Genomic DNA, 14,269 nt, shown 5'->3' on the forward strand with positions numbered 1-14,269 from the left:
TGTGTAAAATTACTTTTCTTAAAATGCTAGAACTGTAGACCCAAGACATCGAAGAAGTTTCCACCTCAGAAACTGATCATTGCTCTCACAAAGCTCACATTCATCCAACCATTTTCCTTTCTTGAAAATGAAAGCAACTTTTCCCTCTAATGTTGAATGAATGACAAACACTCCTTAACATACCCTGAAATACACAACACTTTATTCTGCCAATCGCTTCAGTTCCTGGATTCCCTATACAAGACCAATAGAACACGATGCCATCATTCCATTTAAGTATTAAAAAAACCCATCTCCTAAAATTGAAACAATTTTATAGGAATAAATCAACTTCTGCATAAAAAGATACCAGCATTTTGGAACAATAGTATGTTTTATCAACAGAGAGCACAATACCAGAAGCATACATCCACTGGAATACACTTATGAATAAATTAAAATGGAGTTTAAAAAAAAACCTAATTCCCCTGACTATACTACACTACAGAACAGCGTCTTAATTGGTTTAATTATGTCAGCAGCATATACTTCTCCAAGCCAGTTCCATAGCTAGTGTTCTTAAACAACTCACAGGCATCCAACTTCTGTTTGTTTATACATTTTGCATTAATCACTACAATGAGTCAGATGTTCTTCCAGTGCAACTTTTTGGCTACTCACCAATATTTCTGTTCAGATCCCGGTCTTTGCTTCTACCCCCGCTGCGGCTACGACTTCGGCTTAACCCTCTGCTTTTACTACGACTTTTACTCCTGCCTCTTCGCCAGTCGTATTTGTCTCTATATAAATCATTCCGATCATAGTATCTGTCATAGTCTCTCCATTTGCCATCATCTCTCTTTTTCTCTCTGGTTCTGTAAGTCATGTATGTATAAGCCACATATATTGAGAGAAACAAAGCCACGGAACAAGTTTGGAGTCACAAATGGTAAATGTTCTTCCCTCCTTACTCTACTCAGACAGTGGCACCCACATGTGCCTCTATTGCCATGCTGTCTCACAAGAACGAACAGGTTCCTGGAATGGCCAACATCATCAGCTGCTGTTAATGTTGTGCATAAAAAAAACCCCCAATGTTCTTCTACTCTCTCTCCTTTCTGAAATGTGGGTGAATAGATGGAACACTTAAATATCCCTAAGCACCAGCCCGTGGGACACTTTGCGGTGTTCTCAGAGGAGACTATGTTCTATCAAAGAGCTACTGGAGGTTAATGGCAGAAGGGGAGGGAGGACCGAGTAGGCATTCTGGTAAAATTACTGCCTCAAGAGGTGAAAATCCACAGTTAAAGAGTCTGGCCAGCAAGGAAAGGGAAAGAGATGAACATCTTGTGATTAAACGGCAATACTAACCTTTGTTCATTAGAATCTAAACGGTTTCTCTGTGGGCTAGGATACTTCTTTTTCCTGCCATCTCGTTCTTCCTCAAACGACTCTTGAAATATCTATTTAACAAACACCACATCATTAAACATAAACAGCTTAAAAAAAACCAAAGAAATAAACCTAGATTTAGTTCAAACCACAGCTAGCAGCTGTTTAAGACAACAGGATACCTATGCTAAATATGTATGTAACAAAGCAGCAGGGTTGTAAATCTTCATGTCTTTTTAAAAGCTTTTAGTTTCCCTTTGTCAGTAAAGCTTTCCAAAATTAGAAGACTATTTTTGGGTTAAATTTACATTATACAGGAGGTGTTGAAGTTAAAGAAAAACAGTGTGTCATCCTCTAATTGGTTGCAGGGTTCCTTACTGTAAGCAAATAGGATCTCCTACATACGATTTCCCAGACAACAGGAACTTAAAACTATGCAGCTTTGCAGGCCTTCTTTCATATGTAGTTGCATCATTAATATGAATTCTGGATGTGGTAAATTATTCATATATTTGGATAGTACTGTACAGGTCATACCTCTTACAAAAATTAACAAAAGCCAAAAACAATTTCACTGGTGTTTTTACTCAGCTCCACCATAACTTGGTCTGTTAGAAACAGTACAAGGATCTTTTTCAAAGTTTATTTGTAGCCATTTTGTTCCAAACAGTGCACCACTTCTAAATTATTAATAATTTTGATGGCAACAGCAATGTTCTTCTATAAAAGCTTCAAGATAACTATATTTTAGTTTAAGATTCTTCCTTTGTCTGCATTATTTTAGCTTGTGTCATTCCATTTACAGGAATCCCAAAACATCTCTAGATGTACAGCAAATGACGTTTCACAATGAGTTTAAAAGACATTCTGGTCTAGGACTGGCTATATTATGTCCTGATCCCATGCAACCCCACATAAGAAACTCAAATACCCAATTCTAAACCAAGAGAACAATGGCAGTTTTAAGATCTGTTCTAACATCAACGATCATAGCTAAATACAAGTGTTATGGCATCAAAAGAAGTGATAGACTTATAAGGATGCAGTATGATAAACTTTCACTCAGGATCAAATGGTATTTCAGAATTTGAATTTTGGTATGAAGAGATGGTCCTTAGACACAATGAACGGCAACCTAGAAATAGCTAGACTGAACAGCGTAGATGTAAATCTACACTAAGTTACACTTTTAGCAGAGAAACGTCTCCCTTTCCAAAACCCAAGGTTACATGACTATTCTTTGGAGGCCTGACTGACAGTTCGCAATGTGTGATCATTTACTGCCTCCATGACCTTCGGCTGATTGCTGACATTGCAGACGGGACCACAAAAGTATAGTAAGCTATTTCCAATATCTATATGTAGACTCTCAGACAACAGTGGATATATGAAAAATCCATTTAGAGGCACTTGTCTTAAGCCGTGTTTCCCAACTGTTCACTTATCAAGGAGAGATTTTAGAAGGGAAACTTCTAGTAGTTCTAAGAGTACATGATATACATGCACATGAAGCGGGAGAAGGGGGTCAGAATATCATATATCCCATCTGACCTTATCTAAATATAGCCAGCTCTTTTCTGTAATAACTACATCACTTAAATCAGGCTTGTGAATCTCACTGAACCATGATGACAGTACATCCAGAGAACAGAGAATTATTTCTATTGCATTCTCTATCAAACACTCCAATCAGGATCAGGGCACCACTATGCTAGGTGTTTTACAAACTTGTAGAAAGAGGTTCCCTGTGCTGGGGAATACACAACCTAAAAAGACAACTAAAATAAAAAGAGGTAGTGGAAAGGGGTACAATATACAAATGAAGTGACCAAGGCTGATGATGGGCACACACCTTGGCGCCTACATTTTTAAACATTTTTATTATTGTGGGCAACAATGAATAGGAGTATAAAAAGCAGCTGCTGTGGAAAGAAAGCTGTATTATATCCAGGATAATTCCTTAAAAAAAAAAAAGGCTTGCTAACATGTTTAATTGGTAACAACTTTTCTAAAAAAACCCATTTGTTATGCATTTAATACTGCATACACAATAGCTACACCTAGAGTAGTGGTCTTTTGGAAATCTACATGCATCTTTTGAGGTAGCTAACAAGACCCTTACATCATTCCCCATTCCTTAAATCTGTCCATTGTAGAGTCATTCCTCATTGCCAAGGAGGGCCGAATGAGAGTTCGGAATGCTACTCCCACATTGATCAAAGGGAGGTGTCTGCAAAAGGACACAAAATGCTCCCTTACCCAATGGACAGACCACACCACCTTTACAGTATTCCTGCAAGCTCAGAGATGGTAGCACAGACCATTAGCCACAAAAGAGCCTGTTCAGAGCATGTTTTGTTTTTATAACAACTTCCTACAAAAGCGGAAGGTGGAGGGACTAGTTTGAGAAGCTCACAGCAGCAGGTGGATGGGAAGTTAATATTACCTCCTCTTTGATTTCTTCTTTTTCCTGACCTGCAGGCTTCGGTTCTAGTTTTGCTGGTTCAAGGGAAGGAAGGTAGTTCTTTGTGTACAGACTTTCAAATAGTTTATCTACAAAACCTGAAGTTTCTGAGGAGAAAGATACACACAAAACTTGATTATACATCTTGACTTAAGTCTATTGTCAGGAAGGACTATGCTGATAAGACAATTCCTCAAAATCCAACCACAAAATAGTATTACTTTAAAAAAAAATCCTTATCTTAAATTTGTGTGAATTTTAGTGGTGTTAGGTACTGGAATGACAGCCCTAAAAAATGATGTTTTCTATACAGCTATAGACATAGGTACACAATAGGAAGCAGCCTGGACAACGCCACATAGCCCTGCTAATACATCTCAATTTGTGGTGAAGGGACCACTTTTAGGACTGAATACACCACTATCTCAATTGCTCATTCGATTTTTGTCTCTGTAATAAGATCGCTGACTGCAGCAATTTTTGTGACGTAGACACTCATCCACAGGAAACAAGACAAAATTTCACACTGGATCCCAAAAGGCCATTGAGAAGTACTAAGTTACAGTCTCTATTAAATTGGTCTTCACTTGAACCAGTGGCCTAGAAACGAGAGGTTCCGTATCTCCATTTCCACTTCCTGGACAATGCAGTCCATTCAATATAGGCTTAAAAAAAAAAAAAATGCAAAAATACAACCCACCATTCTACATTTATTAGCAAGTGAAAGTTTAATATTTCAAAATCCCTAAAGTTTTAATTCCATCAACTTGACCTTAGCAATTGAGTCCTAACCTCTGGTTTATTTATTCCTCTTACCAGAGCTTTTATACTGTAACTACTGCATGCATGCATGCAGGCTGTGTGTGATATATTAACTTTTCACATTCTGTGCACAAGGGATAACCCTTATAGAATCATTTGACTTCAACTGCTGAATTCTTTTTGAGATATCTAGTAGGTCTAGCTTGAGAGTCAGTTTTCTTTAACCTAGTTAATTAAAACACTTATAGTAAACAGAGTTCATGCCTGCACTGAGAGTTTTAGGCAATTTTTGGTCTAGATACAGTACAGCTTTCAGGGTGGAAGCAATAGTGTAGACACACTGACATTTTTATCATCAAATCATTGAAAGATGTTCAAAGCAAGTCTAGATGATGACAAAAATAATGGTGTGCTGTCTACGCTGCAGCTTTCACCATTGTTAATGCAGGAGGAGCTGTGCTTGTGCTCAACTTGCTTAAAATTCAAAGCATAGACAAGAGATAAGGGTTTTAATGGCATTTCAATTCTGGCTGCATGAATAGGAAGGGCTCCTCACAAAAATCAGAAATGGAGGAGGGAGATCAAACAGCTCTCCAGTTTTCAATAAAAAGGGGGTTCTTACAAAATGACTTTTTTCTATAAGAAGAGCCCCTTTTTAGTCAAAATTCAAAGGCTGTTTGAATTTCACCTCCTATCACACTCAACCCTAGTTATTTTAGAGACATTTGCAAGTGGGCATTTGTACTTTAAAGGACAATATAAGTCTTAGTATAACTCTGCTGAAGTCAATGGAGTTACACCTGAGATAAATTTGTCCCAGAATATCAAGTCTCTGATCTGACATTAGAAAGATGGCATTGGGTTCACTACCAGCAATGAGGAGGAGGAGGATTTAGTTAGGCACAGGAGTGAAGTAGCACCTTTGAGCCCTGAAGTTTCCATCTATTATAATAAAATGGTTCCATCCTGTTGAGGAGCTGGTGAGAAACAGGCACCCAGGAAATACCTCAAATCCTTGGTGTTGTGAAAGTTCGTCATCTTCATTACTCATGTTTAAAAGCAATCTCATCCCACCATACCCACTAATTTGGCCACTAAGGGTCAGATTTCCAAGTTCTCAGCACCCATATTTGGGGCCAGATTTTCAATTGGAACTGAGCTTCCATTATGGCACTGAAATAAGGGCCAGATTTTCAGAAGTACTCTACACCTGATAGCTCCTGTTGTGAAACTTATGTATGGCCCAGTTTTGTTTTGTAAACCTGGCCACTAGTGTTTAAGGAAATTAAGTGTTAAGCAAAAATTAACAGGCTTTAACTCAATTGAAATTGTTTAAAAATCAGATCTTGGAACCTTTGATCCTTCATTTACCGGCAAAAAATGCTAAATCTCATTATGAATGCAATATACTTGTATATGGGAAGAAAAGAGTAGGCCCCAACATGACAAACTTTATACAATCCTTTCTAAACTTTAACTATGATGTTGCAGAACAACAACCTTCCAACTGTAAACCACTAATCACAATTTAATAATTGCATTTAAATTTTATAAATTATGTTGAATATTAAGCTACGTAGTTACAAAGAAAGCAGAAAAAGTACCTTTCTGCAGAAAGACGTCTAGCTGATCAGCACAGAAAGCCTTCAGCTCTTTCTCTGGTTTGTCTTTCTTGACTAATGCCACAACATAGTTAGCTAAGGCTGAAGGGTCTGCATCACATCTGACGAGGAGAGGGAAAAAAATTCTTAGCAATGTACAAATTGATTTTGTTAAACAATGTTGAAAATCACTAGAAATTACATTCTGGACAATCACAGTAGTTATAGAGGCATCATCAAGACAATCTTCTGGCAATGCATGTTGTTGGACCTTTAGGATAATATCGTGCAATCCAGTAACATCACAGTTGCACCTGGCTCCAGTGTCACAGAGCAGTTTCTGCCATTATTGCACACCAGTGAGCTGTTTCGATTTTATTTTGTGCTCCACTAACAATGTCAGAAAAAGCTTCCATGCCTTGTGCTTATTCTTTGGCTTTTTCACAAGCAAACACCATAATACAATTCTTAGGTCAATCAAGCAGATGCTATAATTTCTGGCCAACTCCCCCTTACCAAAGCACACCCAAAACAACTGTGCCCCACCATTAATGAGAGAAACTTACAGAAAAATGACCTGGAAAATTGTTCCACAGTGGAAATGTTGTATGATGTCTTAACAACCAGAATAGACTAACCAAACACATCTCACCAGGAAGAGATCTGAAAAATGTGTATTACGTACACAGTTTCATCACACAGGAGCACAAGTGAAAAGAATGAAGCCAACATGCAAACCTTCTTTCTTTTCTTCCACAGTACTCTCAAGGTAGAGATTTCACTATCTAAAAGTGCCTTTATTATCACAAACTAATTACATTACACTCACAGCCCAACAGCCTTTATTTGGCTATGTGAAGATCACTAGAAACACATCCTCCCGTTGTACTACAATGCTCTGGTACCACTGGTTAAACTGAAGGTTGCTTTATATCGTACACTGTTCAGCCATCAGAAAACGTTCAAAAATGAGAACCTACTTGCCAATAGTGAAGCATTATACAATGCAACAAATGTAGCAGCTAGGTGAATAGATGCAGAGGACCCCAAAATGCCAGGGGAATGTATTTGTATTTATTCTAAGTTCATTATTTAAAAAAAAAAAAGATTCTAAATAACCTTTGACTGTCAACATTTGCTTGCTTTTGGAATTGTCAATATAAAGCACACTAGACATAGCAAACAGTTTAGAAGCCTCAAACTTGTAACAAATTATTTGTTGAAAAATGCAAAACTTCACAATTAAATATTCAATCACCTCTACACCCTATTAATTTGCTCACTTATTTCCAGTGTTTGATGGTTGCAGGAAAAAACATTTTATGTTTCAAAAGGACGTACAGAAATACAGTAATGAAAAGGGTTAATCCAAAAAAAAAAAAAAAAAAAAAAAAAAAAAAAAAGTAAAAGGTTATAATGTTTGTAAAAGTGTGGTTGATATGTTCCATGCCAGTCCCCATGTACAATTTAATGAAAAGAAAAAGCTTCAGTGGTTGCAAAAAAAGGGAGAGCTTCCATCCCCTCTAAACATGTTTTTTTGTTTTAAACTTTCCCTCTCCCTCTTTAGCATCCCAATTTCTCTCAGGATGACCCACTGGGATATTCTAGCACTTGCTTATTACATAACAGAAACTTGCATAAAGTGCTTATACCCCAGAAAGGATCTGTGCTGCACGTTCACTCCTCATTGATCTCAAATGCACAACCAGCACCACAAAGAAATTCTAACACGGTTTGCCAAGAACCCTGGTCTCCAGCTGAAATTCATTCAGAATATAGCTTTGGTACCAGAAGTCTGAAAGTGCTCAGGTTAGAAGGACGATCAGAATCAATAATGAAGACAGATGATTTAATAGAGATTGTAGACAGTAATATGCTAGATCAGGGGTAAGCAACCTATGGCACGAGTGCCAAAGGCAGCATGCGAGCTGATTTTCAGTGGCACTCACACTGCCCGAGTCCTGGCCACTGGTCTAGGGGACTCTGCATTTTAATTTAATTTTAAAGGAAACTTCTTAAACATTTTAAAAACCTAATTTACTTTACATACAACAATAGTTTAGTTATATATTACAGACTTACAGAAAGAGACCTTCTAAAAACATTAAAATGTATTACATGCACGCGAAACCTTAAATTAGAGTGAATAAATGAAGACTCGGCACACCACTTCTGAAAGGTTGACGACCCCTGTGCTAGATGAACATCTGGAGGCTTTTTTTTTTTTTTTTTTAAATAAAGACATGATACTGTAATTCTCAATTTAAGCTTTTGTATCAAAATTAATGCAAGTGAAAAGTTAAAGTATTCAGAGGAAAAGAACCACACTGTAAGTACAAACATTATACTTTAAATTTTCAAACATCCATTGGTAATAGGAAATGGGGAAAAGTTTCAGCCAGTCTCTATTTCTTTGCTGTTATAGGTTTAGGACAGACCCCTAATATTGTTATAGCAAAGTGGAGAGTAATATCAATGTTTATTTCTTTTAATAATTACATACGAGTTAGTAAAGTCTTTAACAACTCCTCATGTAAATATGTAACAAAACTAGTCTGCAATAACTTTTATAGTGTATCCATATACAGACAATTATTTTACAAAACTGTGCTATTTAACAGATTGTAGCCAGTCTCGTTGTAGGACCTCCCCAAATTTTCAAATGGACAAACACAAATACAGAATATAGTCAGTGATAAAAAGTAGATTACTAATAGCTTATAAATACCACAACTGTGAATTCACATAGGCCTCTATTTTCCTCTGTATAAAAACCAGAAATTCAGATAATTCCATCCCCCCCCCAACAACCCCATCCCACAGCTTTCATTATAGGAAAGCCCTGTTTCTGGCAAACATTTTATGAAGTAAGTGTGCATTTATACATAGACCTCTACCTCAATATAAAGCTACCTGATATAACATGAATTCGGATATAACGCGGTAAAGCAGTGCTCCGGGGGGTCAGGGCTGCGCACTCCGGTGGATCAAAGCAAGTTCAATATAACACGGTTTCACCTATAACACGGTAAGATTTTTTGGCTCCTGTTATATCGAGGTAGAGGTGTATTTTACAAATATTTACCCAGTACATCAGGGACTCTTTTAGAACGACATTTCTTTGTGATTACAGAAAAATGGCACATTATCAAAATCCTTCAGAAGTTTGACTGGGAAGTTTCCTGCAGATCCTCAAGAGTGGATTTTGAGTGTTAACTTTTGCCACCTTTTCAATGTGACTAAAGATTTATTTTATGAACTATTTTATATATATATTGTGTGTTGGGGGGGGGAGGGAGGAATTGAACTCATGTTGCACAGTTGAAGATTAAATGCACACTGAAGCCAAAAACTCCCAAACCCTCAAAATATGGTGCAAGTGCCACATATTCTGTCTGCAAAGCACGGTGCAAGTGTTAACTAATTAATCCTTCACACTTCTGTGAAGTAGGAAAACAAGTATTATTCCCATTTTACAAGAGGACCAGGGAGATTTAAATAACTTCCCCAAGGCCAAAGAGGACATCAGTGGCAGAGCTATGATTAGACCACAGAAGGTCCCTGGACCCCAGTCCTGCACTCAGACCATTTAAAAAGGACAGTCTCTAGGAGACGCTCTGTTTACTGAAAAGTATGAGCCAGCATAGGAGTGTGACAATACAGAAGCTGCCGCATGAACTTGTTAGCTACTAGGCCCTGCCACTAACCCAGTGCATGGACATTCTCGCCTCTGTCCCCTTGGCCTACCCCCACCCCCCAGCCCGCATACCAGGGGCAGAGCCCAGGGCACCTTTCGGACAGGGGGAATATGGACATTGCCTCGCAGGCGCCTGGGGTGCCAGGGAAGTCGCTGGCCGAGCCCAGAAGTTTATTTGCGAGCCCGAGCGGGGGCCAGTGGTGGAGTATCAGTTTTAGAGACAGCCAAGCCGTTTTCAGCGGGCAACACATTTCACCCCCCGAGTTTCCCGCCCCCCATGAACACCCTCACCCCCCCCACGGCAACCCCCATTGTCTCCCGTGCCAGCAACAAGGCAGCCTCCCCCCCCATCGCCACACAGGCCCCTCGCACCCTGGGGCCTCCGGCCCACACACGCCCCCAGCCTTCCCAGTGCCCCCCGCCAGCGCCCACCCACCCCCCGCTGCCCTCCCGGGCCGCCGCCCCCTCCCCTCACTCACATCGGCTCCAGTAACTTGGCCAGCCAGGTCTTGAGGGCGTCCACGTTCTCAATGATCATGGTGCCCCCCGCTGCTCCGCCCAGCGCCTCCGTTACACCCCGGACACCATGGCCCCAGGCCCCCAGCGCCGGCTCGGAACCCGCCTCCCCCAGGGCAGTTACTCGCCAGCAGCCCCCTCCCCCCGCCAGGGCCTAGTACAGGAACTAACCACCCGCACACAACGTAAACTGCTGGTTGCCAGCGGGGGCGGGACCCCGTTCACGGCCACCAATCACATGGCCGGGTATGCGCGAAGCCAGCCAATCGTAGCCGCGCGGAGCTGCTCGGCCCGGGGGTCACTAGGCAGGCAGCAGGTTAGGTCGAACTAGCACGTGAACTCTTGGTGCAACATGGGTAGAGGAGGCGTTCTTAAAGGGCCAGGCACTTCTATTTCCCACTCACCCCCGTCCCAAATGGGTGAGCAACAGCCGTAGTGCCCTCACCCAGCCCTGCCCCCTGGGGCGAGCCCCTCATTCCCAGCCGAGCACCCCGGCCCATTGAGGGACGATCCTCCCCATTCCTCATCCCCTTGCCTATGGGGTGGGCATCCCACCTTCCAGCCAACCCCCCACTGGGGAGCACCCCATGGGGAAAGCATTCCACATTCCTCCCAGCCCCCTCCTCACCCCCATGGAGTGAGAGCTCCCTATGGTCACGGCCAGAGCCCTAGGGACTGAGCACCTTACAATGCATCTTCACACTTGCACTGCAGTCCTCTGCACACTGTTCTACTGTGAATCCTCTGCACAAAATGGCTTTCACGATCTTATTTTTAACAGGCCGCTACTGTCACCAGTCACACACATGGCGTTCAGGGTAGGACCTGCAGGGGGCAGGGGATTGATTCCTCAGCTATTGGCCTCCAGGGGGAATTAAACTTATAAAACCAGCAGGTACACTTGCAGCTAGGGTGCCACTTACAGTTTAAAATACTTCCAGCTTCACTTGCTTCTGTTTTCTCTGGAAGGAATCCCCACAAGTCCATCCTTTTATGAATGACTGTGTTATCTTCAATTAATTAAGGCATAAAACAAAGACTCATACTCTGATGCTATATTTAAGAGGATTTTGTATGACCTGGCTCAGTGATTTCCCAACACCTCCCCTGAATTTCCCCAACCCCAGTTTTGTGAACTAGTTACATGCCAATTTAGTGACTGGAAATTTGAATTGAAATTGAAACATTAATACACACTTTAAAAGCATATACAGTGTATGATAAAATACATGTATCTGAAAAAGTATAATAGATTTGAAAAGTATGAACATAGACTAGCTTCCTTATACAGCTGTTGTTTTTTATGACAATGTCACTGCATTCATTTTGGTGATGTTGGCCAACCTAATAATTTCAAATTATGATTTGTAAGCAAAGTCTAAATGAGCTCTCCCTGACAGCTAGTGATGAGCTGGGGCGGGGGGAAAGGCTTCAATTACATTCACACCTAATCTACCTAGGTATCCAGCAAACAGAGCTGTGTTGCCCAAGTGATAGATTTTGGCTGGGGTTGGGTTACAAATCACTTGAACGTGCGGGGAGGGAGGGAATGAAATGTTGTTTTTCTTATTGTATGAGTAAAGGGCAGTAGAACTGTACTTAGCCTGTGCTGATTGAGGGCATCAAGAGATCGGTGGGGACCTGTCCCTCTCCACTGTTTAAAGACAGAGCTGATTAGGCTTCATAGATAGTCTTTTGTTCTGTTAAGTGACCACTGCAGCTCAAATCACTGATAATCAGGTCTAAGTGCTTAGTCCTGCTGTGGGGACAGTGTTCCTGTGGGTACAGTGTTTTTGTCTAAGAGACAGCCCAGACTGCACTAGCAGCGAGGTTCCCCCACTGAGAACTCAGTTGAAATCACTGAGAGCTGGGTGGAACCTCAAGAGACCAACTCGCAGAGGTCAAAGTGGCAGGTGGCAGCAGAAGGTGACTGCACAGGGCCATTGGCAACAGAGTGGTGGAGTGAACGGTGGCACAACAAACAGCAGTGGCCAGAGCGAACAGTGAGCAGCTGTAGGAAGGAGCAAAGTGCCTTCTTGCCCCCCACCTGGGAGGTGAACTCACGTGAAAGCACCTCTGAACTCTGAGTCTCCACTGACAAAGGACAACACCGGTGAGTGGGGTGCGGTGGAGGGAAAAGTGAGGGGCATGTTAAATAAGCATTTGTTTGTTGGACTATATTTTAGTGACTTTGCTCCAGAATGCTAGATTTGTGACTGGGAATGGAAACTTATATAAATATATTTCCTAGTAGGCCAAGATTTTTAAAATGCATTATTTGCCAAGGTTGTTATCTCACATCGTTGCTATCTTGAGAAGTCCTTATGTTGGGGAGTTTCTGTAATAAACACTTTTATTATTATAATTAATTTTTACATAAGAATGGTCATGCTGGGTCAGACCAATGGTCAATATAGCCCAGTATCCTGTCTTCCGACAGTGGTCAAGGCCAGGTGCTTCAGATGGAATGAACAGAAGAGGTAATCATCAAGTGATCCATCCCCTGTTGCCCATTCCCAGCTTCTGGCAAACAGGCTAGGGATACTCAGAGCATGGTGTTGCATCCCTCCCCATCCTGGCTAATAGCCACTGATGGACCTATTCTCCAGGAATTTATCTAGTTCTTTTTTTGATCCTGTTATAGTTTTGGTCTTCACAGCATCCCCTGGCAAAGAGTTCCATGGGTTGACTTTATATTGTGTGAAGAAGTACTTCCTTTTGTTTTTTTTTAAAACCTGCTGCCTATTAATTTCATTGGGTGACTGCTAGTTCTTGTGTTGGATTAAATAACATTTCCTTATTCACTTTCTTTACACCTGTCAAGATTTTATAGACCTCTATCATATCCCCCCCTTAGTCGTCTCTTTTCTAAGATGAAAATTCCCAGTCATTTTAATCTCTCCTCCTGTTTCATACCCCTAATAATGTTAGTTGCCCATCTCTGTACCTTTTCCAATTCCAATATATCTTTTTTGGGATGGGATGACCAGATCTGCACACAGTATTCAAGGTGTGCACGTACCATGGATTTATATAGAGGCAATATGATATTTTCTGTCTTATTATCTATCCCTTTCTTAATGATTCCCAACATTCTGTTTGCTTTTTTGACTGCCGCTGCACATTGAGTGGATGTTTTCAGAGAACTATCCACAATGACTCCAAGATCTCTTTCTTGAGTGTTAACAGCTAATTCATACTCCATAATTTTGTATGTATAGTTGAGATTGTTTTCCAATGTGCATTACTTTGCATTTATCAACATTGAATTTCATCTGCCATTTTGTTGCCCAGTCACCCAGTTTTGTGAGATCCCTTTGTAAGTCTTCGTAGTCTGCCTGGGACTTAACTATCTTGAATAGTTTTGTATCATCTGCAAATTTTGCCACCTCACTGTTTACCCATTTTTCCAGATCATTTATGAATATGTTGAACAGTAATGGTCCCAGTACCGACCCCTCAGGGATACCACTATTTATCTCTCTCCACTCTGAAAACTGATAATTTATTCCTACCCTTTGTTTCCCATCTTTTAACCAGTTACTGATCCATGAGAGGACTGCCCTCTTATCCCATGATGGCTTACTTTTCAAAAGTCAATTTAAATTAAATACATTTTTTTTTAAAATTTATATATTTTTTTGGAAATCTAGACCTGTTATGTGTTTTGGTGTAACTTGCATTATCCTTATGTTAAATTTGTATTATCCTAACAAAACATTTACTTTATTCATATCTCTTTTATATGTTGCAGGTCAAAGTGAAAATGAAAAGACAAAAAACAATATAACAATTTTTCCACTCAAAGGCCTCAAAAACTAACCAAGGTGAAGAACACATCAAGAACCAAGAATATAT

The 14,269-nt window shown here is 40.5% G+C and overlaps 1 protein-coding gene across 2 annotated transcripts in view; it reads right to left on the reverse strand.

The window, feature by feature from the left end:
* The window catches only part of RBM27 (RNA binding motif protein 27), a 44,267-nt gene extending 33,797 nt beyond the window's left edge, over positions 1-10,470 (reverse strand). For both annotated transcript variants that reach the window (XM_029913405.1, XM_024199369.2), the window contains exons 1-5: positions 10,375-10,470; positions 6,202-6,320; positions 3,818-3,942; positions 1,351-1,442; positions 661-854 (exon numbers count right to left, since the gene is read on the reverse strand). In XM_029913405.1, the coding sequence (XP_029769265.1) occupies positions 661-854; positions 1,351-1,442; positions 3,818-3,942; positions 6,202-6,320; positions 10,375-10,433 (589 nt within the window). In that variant the 5' untranslated portion in view covers positions 10,434-10,470. The remainder of the gene's footprint in view (positions 1-660; positions 855-1,350; positions 1,443-3,817; positions 3,943-6,201; positions 6,321-10,374) is intronic.
* Between the last annotated feature and the right edge of the window lie 3,799 nt (positions 10,471-14,269).

This window comes from Terrapene carolina, unplaced genomic scaffold (genome assembly GCF_002925995.2).
Source record: "Terrapene carolina triunguis isolate 2854851 unplaced genomic scaffold, T_m_triunguis-2.0 Scaffold629, whole genome shotgun sequence".
Lineage (NCBI taxonomy): Eukaryota > Metazoa > Chordata > Testudines > Emydidae > Terrapene > Terrapene triunguis.